At 46.5% G+C, this 18,436-nt stretch overlaps 1 protein-coding gene across 3 annotated transcripts in view; it reads left to right on the top strand.

Moving 5' to 3' along the window:
• The first annotated feature begins 197 nt into the window (after window positions 1–197).
• Window positions 198–18,436, top strand: part of LOC139382729 (DEAH (Asp-Glu-Ala-His) box polypeptide 34) — a 29,999-nt gene continuing 11,760 nt past the window's right edge. For all 3 annotated transcript variants that reach the window (XM_071126835.1, XM_071126834.1, XM_071126837.1), the window contains exons 1-6: window positions 198–1,262; window positions 1,516–1,632; window positions 6,216–6,410; window positions 8,667–8,921; window positions 16,123–16,225; window positions 16,619–16,836. In XM_071126835.1, the coding sequence (XP_070982936.1) occupies window positions 570–1,262; window positions 1,516–1,632; window positions 6,216–6,410; window positions 8,667–8,921; window positions 16,123–16,225; window positions 16,619–16,836 (1,581 nt within the window). In that variant the 5' untranslated portion in view covers window positions 198–569. The remainder of the gene's footprint in view (window positions 1,263–1,515; window positions 1,633–6,215; window positions 6,411–8,666; window positions 8,922–16,122; window positions 16,226–16,618; window positions 16,837–18,436) is intronic.

Below are 18,436 nucleotides of genomic sequence, written 5' to 3'. Positions count from 1 at the left end.
AAACATAAAGAACCAAATATGGTTTGAGATTTCATTTAAAACATTTCCAATAAAGTATTTGATTTGTCAATGGCCAACTTGTTCTCAATTGGCCTACCTGGTTAAATAAAAGTGAAATATTTTTTTTTTGAAAGAAATCAACTTCACCATGCGGAACTTAATACCCAATGGCAGCAGTTGTCGTCGGACAATAGTTCAGACGGACCATCCTTATTATTGTTCTGCTGCTAACTTCATTTTTCTGTTGGCGCTATCTTGAATATTGATCTGATGAAACACGAAATCATAACCTAGACGGATTACTGGATTGATTATGTGTATTTGGATTATTAAATAGACTAAACCAAGATAACCTTTAGCTATAGCTAGCTTACACATTATTTATCTTGAATGCAAATGAGTTGCTAGTTATTAGCCAACTACTCTACTAGCTAACTAACTCAGACTTCTATGTTAGAGATCCTTGACTATTGAGTGAGCGTCTAGCTAGTCTTAATGACTTACTAATCATCTGGTTGACTTGATGTCAGAGTCGTGAGTTTGTGTTATCTATTGCTGTAACGTTAGAGATGTCAGAGAGGAGAAGAGACAGCCGTAGCTGGGACTGGGACAACCCTCAGTGCCGAGCTCAGATGGACCAAATCTTCTTCCGCCGGCATGACTACATCCAGAACGGAACCACGGAACACAAAGAGTTCTGGAACTTCTTCGACCGCTTCCAGAGGTTCAAAACCAGGAAGGACATGTCAGGGGGCAGCAGGAAGGAAGACATGGAGGAGGGCAGAGACAGGAAGAAGACTGTAGATCTGGGTCTGCCTAAAGAATATGACGCCCGCTATCGGATCAACGTGTCAGTTTGTACCAAAGACACAGAGGAGAGGCTGGAGACGGGGAGGTCTGATCAGAGACACAGACACAGCTCCTCAGGCCCAGGGAGTCAGGAGGTAGCTGACTGTCGCCTGGCTTTGCTGCACTTCCTGGACTTCAGCCAGAGGCAGAGCTTTGGGAAGCTGGCCAAGTTGAGGACGGAGCAGAAAGCCCTTCCTATCTTTCAGTACCGGGACCGGATCGTGGAGTTGGTGCGGGCTAACCCGGTAGTAGTGGTGGCGGGGGATACAGGCTGTGGAAAGTCCACCCAGGTCCCCCAGTACCTCCTCTCCTCTGGGTTCAGTCACATAGCTTGCACTCAGCCTCGGCGGATTGCCTGTATCTCCCTCGCCAAGAGGGTCAGCGTCGAGAGTCTCAACCAGTACGGCTCCAAGGTAGTGGTGTAGTAAGAAGCTGTTTATTTACAGGCTTGAAAAATATAGTTTTTGGAATCACGCTTGGATAGGGATATCAAATAAATGTAATCATTTTCACACAATAGTAAGTGTGGGGGGGGGGGTTCCCTTGAAAAATAAAAAAATTCACAATATTGTACACCTTACACAAAGACCAAATCAACATTCAGACATTTAGCAGAACTACAAGCAGATAAACCCAAACTGACACACAACTGTGTTTTATCTGCAGGTTGGCTATCAGATCCGTTTCGAGGGGACCCGTACCCCGTCCACCAAGCTGTTGTTCCTGACAGAGGGGTTACTACTGAGACAGATACAGGCTGACGGGGCCCTGGAGCAGTACCAGGTATTATAATATACAGTACCATGTATTATAATATACAGTACCAGGTAGTATAATATACAGTACCAGGTAGTATAATATACAGTACCAGGTAGTATAATATACAGTACCATGTATTATAATATACAGTACCAGGTATTATAATATACAGTACCATGTATTATAATATACAGTACCAGGTATTATAATATACAGTACCATGTAGTATAATATACAGTACCATGTATTATAATATACAGTACCAGGTAGTATAATATACAGTACCATGTGTTATAATATACAGTACCAGGTAGTATAATATACAGTACCATGTAGTATAATATACAGGACCAGGTAGTATAATATACAGGACCAGGTAGTATAATATACAGTACCATGTAGTATAATATACAGGACCATGTAGTATAATATACAGGACCAGGTAGTATAATATATAGGACCAGGTAGTATAATATGCAGTACCATGTAGTATAATATACAGGACCATGTAGTATAATATACAGTACCAGGTAGTATAATATACAGTACCAGGTAGTATAATATACAGGACCAGGTAGTATAGTATACAGGACCATGTAGTATAGTATACAGGACCAGGTAGTATAATATACAGGACCAGGTAGTATAATATACAATGCCAGGTAATATAATATACAGTACCATGTAGTATAATATACAGGACCAGGTAGTATAATATACAATACCAGGTAGTATAATATACATTACCAGGTATTATAATATACAGTACCAGGTAGTATAATATACAGTACCAGGTAGTATAATATACAGTACCAGGTATTATAATATACAGTACCAGGTATTATAATATACAGTACCATGTATTATAATATACAGTACCAGGTAGTATAATATACAGTACCATGTGTTATAATATACAGTACCATGTATTATAATATACAGTACCAGGTAGTATAATATACAGTACCATGTGTTATAATATACAGTACCAGGTAGTATAATATACAGTACCATGTAGTATAATATACAGGACCAGGTAGTATAATATACAGGACCAGGTAGTATAATATACAGTACCATGTAGTATAATATACAGGACCATGTAGTATAATATACAGGACCAGGTAGTATAATATATAGGACCAGGTAGTATAATATGCAGTACCATGTAGTATAATATACAGGACCATGTAGTATAATATACAGTACCAGGTAGTATAATATACAGTACCAGGTAGTATAATATACAGGACCAGGTAGTATAGTATACAGGACCATGTAGTATAGTATACAGGACCAGGTAGTATAATATACAGGACCAGGTAGTATAATATACAGGACCAGGTAGTATAATATACAATGCCAAGTAATATAATATACAGTACCATGTAGTATAATATACAGGACCAGGTAGTATAATATACAATACCAGGTAGTATAATATACATTACCAGGTATTATAATATACAGTACCAGGTAGTATAATATACAGTACCAGGTAGTATAATATACAGTACCAGGTATTATAATATACAGTACCAGGTATTATAATATACAGTACCATGTATTATAATATACAGTACCATGTAGTATAATATACAGTACCATGTATTATAATATACAGTACCAGGTAGTATAATATACAGTACCATGTAGTATAATATACAGTACCATGTATTATAATATACAGTACCAGGTAGTATAATATACAGGACCAGGTAGTATAATATACAATGCCAGGTAATATAATATACAGTACCATGTAGTATAATATACAGTACCAGGTAGTATAATATACAGGACCAGGTAGTATAATATACAATACCAGGTAATATAATATACAATACCATGTATTATAATATACAGTACCAGGTGGTATAATATACAGGACCAGGTAGTATAATATACAATACCAGGTAGTATAATATACAGTACCATGTATTATAATATACAGTACCAGGTAGTATAATATACAGTACCATGTATTATAATATACAGTACCAGGTAGTATAATATACAGGACCAGGTAGTATAATATACAATACCAGGTAATATAATATACAGTACCATGTATTATAATATACAGTACCATGTAGTATAATATACAGTACCATGTATTATAATATACAGTACCAGGTAGTATAATATACAGTACCATGTATTATAATATACAGTACCAGGTAGTATAATATACAGTACCATGTATTATAATATACAGTACCAGGTAGTATAATATACAGTACCATGTAGTATAATATACAGTACCAGGTAATATAATATACAGTACCATGTAGTATAATATACAGTACCAGGTAATATAATATACAGTACCAGGTCGTATAATATGCAGTACCGGTCAAAAGTTTTAGAACACCTAATCATTCAAGGGTTTTTCTTTATTTTTACTATTTTCTACATTGTAGAATAATAGTGAAGACATCAAAACTATGAAATAACACATATGGAATCATGTAGTAACCAAAAAAAGTGTTAAACGAATCAAAATATATTTAATATTTTGGAAGTAGCCACCCTTTGCCATTCTCTCAACCAGAGTGCCTGGACACAGCCCTTAGCCGTGGTATATTAACCATATACCTCGAACCCCCGAGGTTCCTTATTACTATGATAAACTGGTTATCAACTAAATTAGACAAATTAATGTTTTGTTATACTCGTGATATACGGTCTGATATACCACGCCTGTCAGCCAATCAGCATTCAAGGCTTGAACCATCCAGTTTTGTAATATATACCAGGTAATCATAATATATAATACATATAAATATAAAATATACCAGATAATATACTTCTGATAGTATTCAGAGCCCCTGATTTATTTTCCCACATTTTGCTACTTTACAGCCTTATTCTAAAATAGATTAAATATGTTTTTTTCTCATCAGTCTACACACAATACCCCATAATGACCTAGCGATTACAGCCTTGAGTCTTCTTGGGGTATGACGCTACAAGCTTGGCACACCTGTATTTGGGGAGTTTCTCCCGTTCTTCTCTGCAGATCCTCTCAAGCTCTGTCAGGTTGGATGGGGAGCGTCGCTGCACAGCTTATTTTCAGGTCTATCCAGAGATGTTCGATCAGGTTCAAGTCGGGGCTCAGGCTGGGCCACTCGACATTCAGAGACTTGTCCCGAAGCCACTCCTGCGTTGTCTTGGCTGTGTGCTTAGGAAGGTGAACCTTCACCCCAGTCTGAGGTTCTGAGCGCTCTGGAGCAGGTTTTCATCAAGGATCTGTCTGTACTTTGCTCCGTTCATCTTTCCCTCGATCCTGACTAGTCTCCCAGTCCCTGCCACTGAAAAACATCCCCACAGCATTATGCTGCCACCACCATGCATCACCGTAGGGATGGTGCCAGGTTTCCTCCAGACGTGATGTTAGGCATTCAAGCCAAATAATTCTATCTTGGTTTCATCAGACCAGAGAATCTTTTTTCTCATGGTCTGAGACTCTTTAGGTGCCTTTTTACTGAGGAGTGGCTTCCGTCTGGCCACTCTACCATAAAGGCCTGATTGGTGGAGTGCTGCAGAGATGGTTGTCCTTCTGGAAGGTTCTCCCATCTCCACAGAGGAACTTTAGAGCTCTGTCAGTTACCATCGGGTTCTTGGCCCCCCACCCCCTGACCAAGGCCCTTCTCCCCAATTGCTCAGTTTGGCCTGGTGGCCAGCTCTAGGAAGAGTCTTGGTGGTTCCAAACTTCTTCCATTTAATAATGTTGGAGGCCACTGTGTTCTTGGGGACCTTCAACGCTGCAGGTGGACTCCAATCAAGTTGTAGAAACATCTCAAGGATGATCAATGGAAACAGGATACACCTGAGCTCAATTTTGAGTCTCATAGCAAAGGGTCTGAATACTTATGAAAATAAGGTATTCTTGTTTTTTTTTTTTTTTTAACACATTTTCAAAAAATTCTAAAAACCTGGTTTCGCTTTGTCATTATGGGGTATTGTGATGTCATTATGGGGTATTGTGATGTCATTATGGGGTATTGTGATGTCATTATGGGGTAGTGTGTGTAAATTGCTGAGGATTTGTATTTATTTAATCAATTTTAGAATAAAAAAACCTGATTTCATCCATTTTAGAATAAGGCTGTAACGTTAAAAAAAAAGTTTTTCAAGTCAAGGGGTCTGAATACTCTCTGAAGGAACTGTGTATACCAGGTGGGTTACAGAACAGACAGATAACTTTACTCTCACTATATCTAGGGGTTTTATGCCTTTCTAGGGCTGTGTCCCAATTGTTCCCATAGGGCTCTGGTCAAAAGTAGTGCACTATATAGGGAATAGGGCTCTGGTCTAAAGTAGTGCACTATATAGGGAATAGGGCTCTGGTCTAAAGTAGTGCACTATATAGGGAATATGGTCCTGTTCTAAAGTAGTGCACTATATAGGGAATATGACTCTGTTCTAAAGTAGTGCACTATATAGGGAATATGGTCCTGTTCTAAAGTAGTGCACGATATAGGGAATATGGTCCTGTTCTAAAGTAGTGCACTATATAGGGAATAGGGTTCCATTTGGGATGCACCCTAGTTGTTCCATAACCTGTCCGTGTGTTGATCTTCCTACCTCCCTATTCCACCCAGGTGTTGATTGTTGACGAGGTGCATGAGCGACACCTCCACTGTGACTTCCTCCTGGGGGTCCTGCGCTCCCTCCTGGCCACCCGCCCCGACCTCCGCTTGGTCCTCATGTCCGCCACCATCAACATAAAACTCTTCTCCAGCTACTTTAATAATGCACCTGTACTGCAGGTACCGGGCAGGCTCTTCCCTATACAGGTGAGTGGACAATAGATTTCAAAACCTCTGGGACCCACAGACGTTTCATATTCAAACCCTCTCCTCTGGGACCCACAGACGTTTCATATTTTGGTTGTTGCCCTGCACTAACTCACCTGTTTCTCCTGGTCAAGGTGATTTAGTTGACAAGTGGAATCAGGTGTGCTCTGGAAAAGTTGAAATAAAAAGAACGGCTGTGGGAGAGGTCTGAAAACCTCTGGACCATGCTATGTCATAAGTGTAGGAATCGACAGTACTCACAGATATTGTATACAGTTGAAGTCTGAAGTTTACATACACTTAGGTTGGAGTCATTAAAACTCGTTTTTTCACCCACTCCACAAATGTCTTTTTGGGACGTCGTTTAGGACATCTACTTTGTGCATGACACAAGTCCAACAGTTGTTTACAGACAGATTATTTCACTTTTAATTCACTGTATCACAATTCCAGTGGGTCAGAAGTTTACATACACTAAATTGACTGCCTTTAAACAACTTGGAAAATTCCAGAAAATGATGTCATGGCTTTAGAAGCTTCTGATAGCATAATTGACATAATTTGAGTCAATTGGAGGTGTACCTGTGAATGTATTTCAAGGCCTACCTTCAAACTCAGTGCCTCTTTGCTTGACATCATGGGAAAATCAAAAGAAATCAGCCAAGACCTCAGAAAAAAAGTTGTAGACCTCCACAAGTCTGGTTCATCCTTGGGAGCAATTTCCAAACGTCTGAAGGTACCATGGGACCACGCAGGCGTCATACCGCTCAGGAAGGAGATGCGTTCTGTCTGCTAGAGATGGACGTACTTTGGTGCGAAAAGTGCAAATTAATCCCAGAACAACAGCAAAGGACCTTGTGAAGATTCTGGAGGAAACAGGTACAAAAGTATCTATATCCACAGTAAAACGAGTCCTATATCGACATAACCTGAAAGGCCGCTCAGCAAGGAAGAAGCCACTGCTCCAAAACCACCATAAAACAGTCAGACTATGGGTTGCAACTGCACTTGGGGACAAAGATCGTTCTTTTTGGAGAATGTCATCTGGTCTGATGAAACAAAAATAGAACTGTTTGGCCATAATGACCATCGTTATGTTTGGAGGAAAAAGGGGGAGGCTTGCAAGCCGAAGAACACCATCCCAACCGTGAAGCACGGGGGTGGCAGCATCATGTTGTGGGGGTGCTTTGCTGCAGGAGGGACTGGGGCACTTCACAAAATAGATGGCATCATGAGGTAGGAAAGTTATGTGGATATATTGAAGCAACATCTCAAGACATCAGTCAGGAAGTTAAAGCTTGGTCGCAAATGGGTCTTCCAAATGGACAATGACCCCAAGCATACTTCCAAAGTTGTGGCAAAATGGCTTAAGGACAACAAAGTCGAGGTATTGGAGTGGCCATCACAAAGCCCTGACCTCAATCCTATAGAACATTTGTTGGCAGAACTGAAAAAGCGTGTGGGAGCAAGGAAGCCTACCAACCTGACTCAGTTACACCAGCTCTGTCAGGAGGAATGGGCCAAAATTCACCCAACTTATTGTGGGAAGCTTGTGGAAGGCTACCAGAAACACTTGACCCAAGTTAAACAATTTAAAGGCAATGCTACCAAATACTAATTGAGTGTATGTAAACTTCTGACCCACTGGGAATGTGATGAAAGAAATAAAAGCTGAAATAAATCATTCTCTCTACTATTATTCTGACATTTCACATTCTTAAAATAAAATGGTGATCCTAACTGACCTAAGACGGGGCATTTTTACTTAGATTAAATGTCAGGAATTGTGAAAAACTTGAGTTTAAATGTATTAGGTTTATGTAAACTTCCGACATCAACTCTAAGTCTAGCAAACTGGAGATCCTATCTGTGGTTACAATGCCATAGCTTTAGTGACAGTCAAGCAAAGCCTGCATCCTTGTATAGCTCCATCTGTGGTTAGGCCTAAAATGTCCTGTTTTTCATTCTGTCAAACAAAGTGGCAGGGTCAGGCTGTTGAAATTAATGATTGGGCCGTTCAGTGACTGCTGTTATTTAATATATAGTAATGATTGGGCCGTTCAGTGACTGCTGTTAGTTCATTTCTAGATAATGCCTCTTCCTGTCTCTCCCTGTGACTTCCAGGAACTCACTTTTCTTCTATGTCTGAGTCCCACCCTATTCCTTATATAGTGCACGACTATTGACCTGAAGGATGATGGTGTTATTCAGGATGAAGACTCTGTCTGTCTGTCTGTCTGTCTGTCTGTCTGGTAGGTGATCTACCAGCCCATCCCACAAGAGGAGCAGCCGTCCCGCTCGGAGAAGCTGGACCCCCGCCCATACCTCCGTGTGCTGCAGGGCATCGACCAACGCTACCCGCCCGAGGAGAGGGGCGACCTGCTTCTGTTCCTCAGCGGCGTGGCAGAGATATCTACCATCTTAGAGGCATGCCAGGCCTACGCCACACACACCAAGCGCTGGATCGTTCTGCCCCTCCACAGCACCCTGTCCCTGGTACAGCAGGATAAGGTACAGTACAGCAGGATGAGGTACAGTACAGCAGGATGAGGTACAGTACAGTAGGATGAGGTACAGTACAGTAGGATGAGGTACAGTACAGCAGGATGAGGTACAGTACAGCAGGATGAGGTACAGTACAGCAGGATGAGGTACAGTAGCAGTACAGTAGGATAAGGTACAGCAGGATGAGGTATAGTACAGCAGGATGAGGTACGGTAGCAGTACAGCAGGATGAGGTACGGTAGCAGTACAGTAGGATGAGGTACAGTACAGTAGGATGAGGTACAGTACAGTATGATGAGGTACATTAGGATGAGGTACGGTACAGTAGGATGAGGTACAGTACAGTAGGATGAGGTACAGTACAGTAGGATGAGGTACAGTACAGCAGGATGAGGTACAGTAGCAGTAGAGCAGGATGAGGTACAGTACAGTAGGATGAGGTACAGTACAGTAGGATGAGGTACAGTACAGTAGGATGAGGTACAGTACAGCAGGATGAGGTACAGTAGCAGTACAGCAGGATGAAGTACAGCAGGATGAAGTACAGCAGGATGAAGTACAGCAAGATGATGTACAGCAGGATGAGGTACAGCAGGATGAGGTACAGCAGGATGGGGTACAGCAGGATGAGGTACAGTACAGTAGGATGAGGTACAGTAGGATGAGGTACAGTAGCAGTACAGCAGGATGAGGTACAGTACAGAAGGATGAGGTACAGTAGCAGTACAGCAGGATGAGGTACAGTACAGCAGGATGAGGTACAGTACAGCAGGATGAGGTACAGTACAGCAGGATGAGGTACAGTAGCAGTACAGTAGGATGAGGTACAGTACAGTAGGATGAGGTACAGTACAGCAGGATGAGGTACAGTAGGATGAGGTACAGTACAGTAGGATGAGGTACAGTAGCAGTACAGTAGGATGAGGTACAGTAGGATGAGGTACAGTAGCAGTACAGTAGGATGAGGTACAGTACAGCAGGATGAGGTACAGTACAGCAGGATGAGGTACAGTAGCAGTACAGCAGGATGAGGTACAGTACAGCAGGATGAGGTACAGTACAGCAGGATGAGGTACAGTAGGATGAGGCACAGTAGAATGAGGTACAGTAGCAGTACAGTAGGATGAGGTACAGTACAGCAGGATGAGGTACAGTACAGCAGGATGAGGTACAGTACAGCAGGATGAGGTACAGTAGCAGTAGGATGAGGTACAGTACAGTAGGATGAGGTACAGTAGCAGTAGGATGAGGTACAGTACAGTAGGATGAGGTACAGTACAGTAGGATGAGGTACAGTAGCAGTACAGCAGGATGAGGTACAGTACAGTAGAATGAGGTACAGTACAGTAGGATGAGGTACAGTACAGTAGGATGAGGTACAGTAGCAGTACAGCAGGATGAGGTACAGCAGGATGATGTATGAATCTGAGACAGTCTATTGGCAGGTCTATGGGCAGGTCTAGGAGCAGGTCTAGGGGCAGGTCTAGGGGCAGGTCTAGGAGCAGGTCTAGGAGCAGGTCTATGGGCAGGTCTAGGAGCAGGTCTACGAGCAGGTGTAGGAGCAGGTCTATGGGCAGGTCTAGGAGCAGGTGTAGGGGCAGGTCTATGGGCAGGTCTAGGGGCAGATCTATGGAGCAGGTCTAGGGGCAGATCTATGGGGCAGATCTATGGGGCAGATCTATGGGGCAGGTCTATGGAGCTGGTCTAGGAGCAGGTCTAAGGGCAGGTCTATGGAGCTGGTCTAGGGGCAGGTCTATGGAGCAGGTCTAGGAGCAGGTCTAGGGGCAGGTCTAGGGGCAGGTCTAGGGGCAGATCTATGGAGCAGGTCTAGGGGCAGGTCTAGGGGCAGATCTATGGAGCAGGTCTAGGAGCAGATCTATGGAGCAGGTCTAGGGGCAGGTCTAGGAGCAGGTCTAGGGGCAGGTCTAGGGGCAGGTCTAGGAGCAGGTCTAGGAGCAGGTCTAGGGGCAGGTCTAGGAGCAGGTCTAGGGGCAGGTCTAGGGGCAGGTCTAGACCTGTACAGCAGGATGAGGTACAGTAGCAGTACAGCAGGATGAGGTACAGTACAGCAGGATGAGGTACAGTAGGATGAGGCACAGTAGGATGAGGTACAGTACAGTAGGATGAGGTACAGTACAGCAGGATGAGGTACAGTACAGCAGGATGAGGTACAGTAGCAGTACAGCAGGATGAGGTACAGTACAGCCGGATGAGGTACAGTAGCAGTACAGCAGGATGAGGTACAGTACAGCAGGATGAGGTACAGTACAGTAGGATGAGGTACAGTAGCAGTACAGCAGGATGAGGTACAGTACAGCAGGATGAGGTACAGTAGGATGAGGCACAGTAGGATGAGGTACAGTACAGCAGGATGAGGTACAGTACAGCAGGATGAGGTACAGTAGGATGAGGCACAGTAGGATGAGGTACAGTAGCAGTACAGCAGGATGAGGTACAGTACAGTAGGATGAGGTACAGTAGCAGTACAGCAGGATGAGGTACAGTACAGCAGGATGAGGTACAGTAGGATGAGGCACAGTACAGTAGGATGAGGTACAGTACAGTAGGATGAGGTACAGTACAGCAGGATGAGGTACAGTAGCAGTACAGCAGGATGAGGTACAGTAGCAGTACAGTAGGATGATGTACAGCAGGATGAGGTACAGTACAGCAGGATGAGGTACAGTACAGCAGGATGGGGTACAGTAGCAGTACAGCAGGATGAGGTACAGTACAGCAGGATGAGGTACAGTACAGCAGGTTGAGGTACAGTACATCAGGATGAGGTACAGTACAGCAGGATGAGGTACAGTACAGCAGGTTGAGGTACAGTACAGTAGGATGAGGTACAGTACAGTAGGAGGAAGTACAGTACAGTAGGATGAGGTACAGTACAGTAGGAAGTACAGTACAGTAGGATGAGGTACAGTACAGCAGGATGAGGTACAGTAGGATGAGGTACAGTACAGTAGGATGAGGTACAGTACAGTAGGATGAGGTACAGTACAGTAGGATGAGGTACAGTAGCAGTACAGTAGGATGAGGTACAGTAGGATGAGGTACAGTAGCAGTACAGTAGGATGAGGTACAGTACAGCAGGATGAGGTACAGTACAGCAGGATGAGGTACAGTACAGCAGGATGAGGTACAGTAGCAGTACAGCAGGATGAGGTACAGTAGCAGTACAGCAGGATGAGGTACAGTACAGCAGGATGCGGTACAGTAGCAGTACAGCAGGATGAGGTACAGTACAGCAGGATGAGGTACAGTACAGTAGGATGAGGTACAGTAGCAGTACAGCAGGATGAGGTACAGTACAGCAGGATGAGGTACAGTACAGCAGGATGAGGTACAGTAGGATGAGGCACAGTAGGATGAGGTACAGTACAGCAGGATGAGGTACAGTACAGCAGGATGAGGTACAGTAGCAGTACAGCAGGATGAGGTACAGTACAGCCGGATGAGGTACAGTAGCAGTACAGCAGGATGAGGTACAGTACAGCAGGATGAGGTACAGTACAGTAGGATGAGGTACAGTAGCAGTACAGCAGGATGAGGTACAGTACAGCAGGATGAGGTACAGTAGGATGAGGCACAGTAGGATGAGGTACAGTACAGCAGGATGAGGTACAGTACAGCAGGATGAGGTACAGTAGGATGAGGCACAGTAGGATGAGGTACAGTAGCAGTACAGCAGGATGAGGTACAGTACAGTAGGATGAGGTACAGTAGCAGTACAGCAGGATGAGGTACAGTACAGCAGGATGAGGTACAGTAGGATGAGGCACAGTAGGATGAGGTACAGTACAGTAGGATGAGGTACAGTACAGTAGGATGAGGTACAGTACAGTAGGATGAGGTACAGTACAGTAGGATGAGGTACAGTACAGTAGGATGAGGTACAGTAGCAGTACAGTAGGATGAGGTACAGTAGGATGAGGTACAGTAGCAGTACAGCAGGATGAGGTACAGTACAGCAGGATGAGGTACAGTACAGCAGGATGAGGTACAGTACAGCAGGATGAGGTACAGTAGCAGTACAGCAGGATGAGGTACAGTAGCAGTACAGCAGGATGAGGTACAGTACAGCAGGATGCGGTACAGTAGCAGTACAGCAGGATGAGGTACAGTACAGCAGGATGAGGTACAGTACAGTAGGATGAGGTACAGTAGCAGTACAGCAGGATGAGGTACAGTACAGCAGGATGAGGTACAGTAGGATGAGGCACAGTAGGATGAGGTACAGTACAGCAGGATGAGGTACAGTACAGCAGGATGAGGTACAGCAGGATGAGGCACAGTAGGATGAGGTACAGTAGCAGTACAGCAGGATGAGGTACAGTACAGCAGGATGAGGTACAGTACAGCAGGATGAGGTACAGTAGCAGTAGGATGAGGTACAGTACAGTAGGATGAGGTACAGTACAGTAGGATGAGGTACAGTACAGTAGGATGAGGTACAGTACAGTAGGATGAGGTACAGTAGCAGTACAGCAGGATGAGGTACAGTACAGTAGGATGAGGTACAGTACAGTAGGATGAGGTACAGTACAGTAGGATGAGGTACAGTAGCAGTACAGCAGGATGAGGTACAGCAGGATGATGTATGAATCTGAGACAGTCTATTGGCAGGTCTATGGGCAGGTCTAGGGGCAGGTCTAGGAGCAGGTCTAGGAGCAGGTCTAGGAGCAGTTCTAGGGGCAGGCCTAGGAGCAGGTCTAGGGGCAGGTCTAGGAGCAGGTCTATGGGCAGGTCTATGAGCAGGTGTAGGAGCAGGTCTATGGGCAGGTCTAGGAGCAGGTGTAGGGGCAGGTCTATGGGCAGGTCTAGGGGCAGATCTATGGAGCAGGTCTAGGGGCAGCTCTATGGGGCAGATCTATGGGGCAGGTCTATGGAGCTGGTCTAGGAGCAGGTCTAGGAGCAGGTCTAAGGGCAGGTCTATGGAGCTGGTCTAGGGGCAGGTCTATGGAGCAGGTCTATGGGGCAGGTCTATGGGGCAGGTCTAGGAGCAGGTCTAGGGGAAGATCTATGGAGCAGGTCTATGGATTAGGTTTAGGGGCAGATCTATGGAGCAGGTTTAGGGGCAGGTCTAGGAGCAGATCTATGGAGCAGGTCTAGGAGCAGGTCTAGGGGCAGATCTATGGAGCAGGTCTAGGAGCAGGTCTAGGGGCAGATCTATGGAGCAGGTCTAGGGGCAGATCTATGGAGCAGGTCTAGGGGCATATCTATGGAGCAGGTCTAGGGGCAGATCTATGGAGCAGGTCTAGGGGCAGATCTATGGAGCAGGTCTAGGGGCAGATCTATGGAGCAGGTCTAGGGGCAGATCTATGGAGCAGGTCTAGGGGCAGATCTATGGAGCAGGTCTAGGGGCAGATCTATGGAGCAGGTCTAGGGGCAGATCTATGGAGCAGGTCTAGGGGCAGATCTATGGAGCAGGTCTAGGGGCAGATCTATGGAGCAGGTCTAGGGGCAGATCTATGGAGCAGGTCTAGGGGCAGATCTATGGAGCAGGTCTAGGGGCAGATCTATGGAGCAGGTCTAGGGGCAGATCTATGGAGCAGGTCTAGGGGTAGGTCTAGGGGCAGGTCTAGGAGCAGGTCTAGGAGCAGGTCTAGGGGCAGATCTATGGAGCAGGTCTAGGGGTAGGTCTAGGGGCAGGTCTAGGGGCAGGTCTAGGAGCAGGTCTAGGGGCAGATCTATGGAGCAGGTCTAGGAGCAGATCTATGGAGCAGGTCTAGGGGTAGGTCTAGGGGCAGGTCTAGGAGCAGGTCTAGGAGCAGGTCTAGGGGCAGATCTATGGAGCAGGTCTAGGGGTAGGTCTAGGGTCAGGTCTAGGGGCAGGTCTAGGAGCAGGTCTAGGAGCAGGTCTAGGGGCAGATCTATGGAGCAGGTCTAGGGGTAGGTTTAAGGGCAGGTCTAGGAGCAGGTCTAGGGGCAGATCTATGGAGCAGGTTTAAGGGCAGGTCTAGGAGCAGGTCTAGGGGCAGGTCTAGGGGCAGATCTAGGAGCGTGTCTAGGAGCAGGTCTAGGGACAGATCTAGGGGCGTGTCTAGGAGCAGGTCTAGGGACAGATCTAGGGGCGTGTCTAGGAGCAGGTCTAGGGACAGATCTAGGGGCGTGTCTAGGAGCGTGTCTAGGGGCAGATCTAGGAGCGTGTCTAGGAGCAGGTCTATGGGCAGGTCTAGGAGCAGGTCTAGGAGCAGGTCTAGGAGCAGGTCTAGGAGCAGGTCTAGGAACAGATCTAGGGGCGTGTCTAGGAGCAGGTCTATGGGCAGGTCTAGGAGCAGGTCTAGGAGCAGGTCTAGGAGCAGGTTTAAGGGCAGGTCTAGGAGCAGGTCTAGGAGCGTGTCTAGGAGCAGGTCTAGGAGCAGGTCTAGGAGCAGGTCTAGGAGCAGGTCTAGGAGCAGGTCTAGGAGCGTGTCTAAGGGCAGGTCTAGGAGCAGGTCTAGGAGCAGGTCTAGGAGCAGGTCTAGGAGCAGGTCTAGGAGCAGGTTTAAGGGCAGGTCTAGGAGCAGGTCTAGGAGCAGGTCTAGGAGCGTGTCTAGGAGCGTGTCTAGGAGCAGGTCTAGGAGCAGGTCTAGGAGCAGGTCTAGGAGCAGATCTAGGAGCAGGTCTAGGAGCAGGTCTAGGGGCAGGTCTAGGAGCAGGTCTAGGAGCAGGTCTAGGAGCAGATCTAGGAGCAGGTCTAGGAGCGTGTCTAAGGGCAGGTCTAGGAGCAGATCTATGGAGCAGGTTTAAGGGCAGGTCTAGGAGCAGGTCTAGGAACAGGTTTAAGGGCAGGTCTAGGAGCAGATCTATGGAGCAGGTTTAAGGGCAGGTCTAGGAGCGTGTCTAGGAGCAGGTCTAGGAGCAGATCTATGGAGCAGGTTTAAGGGCAGGTCTAGGAGCAGGTCTAGGAACAGGTTTAAGGGCAGGTCTAGGAGCAGGTCTAGGAACAGGTTTAAGGGCAGGTCTAGGAGCAGATCTATGGAGCAGGTTTAAGGGCAGGTCTAGGAGCGTGTCTAGGAGCAGGTTTAAGGGCAGGTCTAGGGACAGGTCTAGGAGCGTGTATATTGAACTGTGTATCTCACCTGTGCAGCTTTAAAGTATTAATTAGGTCTGATGATTATAAAAGTCCAAGCTGGGTGGCTTACAACAAGACGTTTATCATGTTCCCATGGCATTGGGGCTAAAACATGGAACTGTGTGTTATATGTTGTGTCTGTAGGTGTTTGACATCTCTCCTCCGGGAGTGAGGAAATGTATCATCTCTACCAACGTAGCAGAGACATCCGTCACCATCGACGGGGTGCGCTTCGTCGTCGACTCGGGTAAGACAACCCGAAGCACGACCCGGAACTCCCGAGTGTGCGGCAGCGGTCTAAGACACTGCAAGAGTGCAAGAGGCGTCACTACAGTGCCTGGTTTGAATCCAGGCTGTATTACATACGGCCCATGATAGGGAGTCCAATAGGGCGGCGCCGGGGGTTAGGACCGTCGTTGTGAATAAGTTATTCTTAACGGACTAGTTTAAATAAAGGTTCAATAACAAAATAACCGCTGCTCAGTGGGACAGAGAGGAGCCTGGGTAATGTCATTGTTGTGTCCGTCTGGGGGGGGGGGGGGGGGGACAGACAAAAGCTTCTTTAAAGATCTCAAGCGTGTTGCTGTGTGCTAATTTCAGAAATAGAACACAATCTATTACCTCTGAATGTGTCCTCAAGGCAAGGTGAAGGAGATGAGTTTTGACCCGAAGGCTAAGATGCAACGTCTGCAGGAGTTCTGGATCAGTCGAGCCAGTTCTGAGCAGAGGAAAGGCCGGGCCGGGAGGACAGGACCTGGGGTGTGTTATCGGCTCTATTCTGAGTCCGACTACGAGGCCTTCGCACCTTACCCTGTCCCAGAGATACACAGGGTGGCCCTCGACTCACTCGTACTACAGGTATCCTGACCCCTAACCTTTCACACCTTACCCTGTCCCAGAGATACACAGGGTGGCCCTCGAGTCACTAGTACTACAGGTATCCTGACCCCTAACCTTTCACACCTTACCCTGTCCCAGAGATACACAGGGTGGCCCTCGACTCACTAGTACTACAGGTATCCTGACCACTAACCTTTCACACCTTACCCCGTCCCAGAGATACACAGGGTGGCCCTCGACTCACTAGTACTACAGGTATCCTGACCCCTAACCTTTCACACCTTACCCTGTCCCAGAGATACACAGGGTGGCCCTCGACTCACTAGTACTACAGGTATCCTGACCCCTAACCTTTCACACCTTACCCCGTCCCAGAGATACACAGGGTGGCCCTCGACTCACTCGTACTACAGGTATCCTGACCCCTAACCTTTCACACCTTACCCTGTCCCAGAGATACACAGGGTGGCCCTCAACTCACTAGTACTACAGGTATCCTGACCCCTAACCTTTCACACCTTACCCCATCCCAGAGATACACAGGGTGGCCCTCGACTCACTCGTACTACAGGTATCCTGACCCCTAACCTTTCACACCTTACCCTGTCCCAGAGATACACAGGGTGGCCCTCGACTCACTCGTACTACAGGTATCCTGACCCCTAACCTTTCACACCTTACCCTGTCCCAGAGATACACAGGGTGGCCCTCGAGTCACTAGTACTACAGGTATCCTGACCCCTAACCTTTCACACCTTACCCTGTCCCAGAGATACACAGGGTGGCCCTCGACTCACTAGTACTACAGGTATCCTGACCCCTAACCTTTCACACCTTACCCTGTCCCAGAGATACACAGGGTGGCCCTCAACTCACTCGTACTACAGGTATCCTGACCCCTAACCTTTCACACCTTACCCCGTCCCAGAGATACACAGGGTGGCCCTCGACTCACTCGTACTACAGGTATCCTGACCCCTAACCTTTCACACCTTACCCTGTCCCAGAGATACACAGGGTGGCCCTCGACTCACTCGTACTACAGGTATCCTGACCCCTAACCTTTCACACCTTACCCTGTCCCAGAGATACACAGGGTGGCCCTCGAGTCACTAGTACTACAGGTATCCTGACCCCTAACCTTTCACACCTTACCCTGTCCCAGAGATACACAGGGTGGCCCTCAACTCACTAGTACTACAGGTATCCTGACCCCTAACCTTTCACACCTTACCCCGTCCCAGAGATACACAGGGTGGCCCTCGACTCACTAGTACTACAGGTATCCTGACCCCTAACCTTTCACACCTTACCCTGTCCCAGAGATACACAGGGTGGCCCTCGACTCACTAGTACTACAGGTATCCTGACCCCTAACCTTTCACACCTTACCCCGTCCCAGAGATACACAGGGTGGCCCTCGACTCACTAGTACTACAGGTATCCTGACCCCTAACCTTTCACACCTTACCCCGTCCCAGAGATACACAGGGTGGCCCTCGACTCACTAGTACTACAGGTATCCTGACCCCTAACCTTTCACACCTTACCCCGTCCCAGAGATACACAGGGTGGCCCTCAACTCACTCGTACTACAGGTATCCTGACCCCTAACCTT

The sequence above is a fragment of the Oncorhynchus clarkii genome, chromosome 24 (genome assembly GCF_045791955.1).
Source record: "Oncorhynchus clarkii lewisi isolate Uvic-CL-2024 chromosome 24, UVic_Ocla_1.0, whole genome shotgun sequence".
In the NCBI taxonomy this organism is placed as follows: domain Eukaryota; kingdom Metazoa; phylum Chordata; class Actinopteri; order Salmoniformes; family Salmonidae; genus Oncorhynchus; species Oncorhynchus clarkii.
Note: the sequence above shows the minus strand (reverse complement) of the source record. Positions and strands in the feature narration are given on the sequence as shown.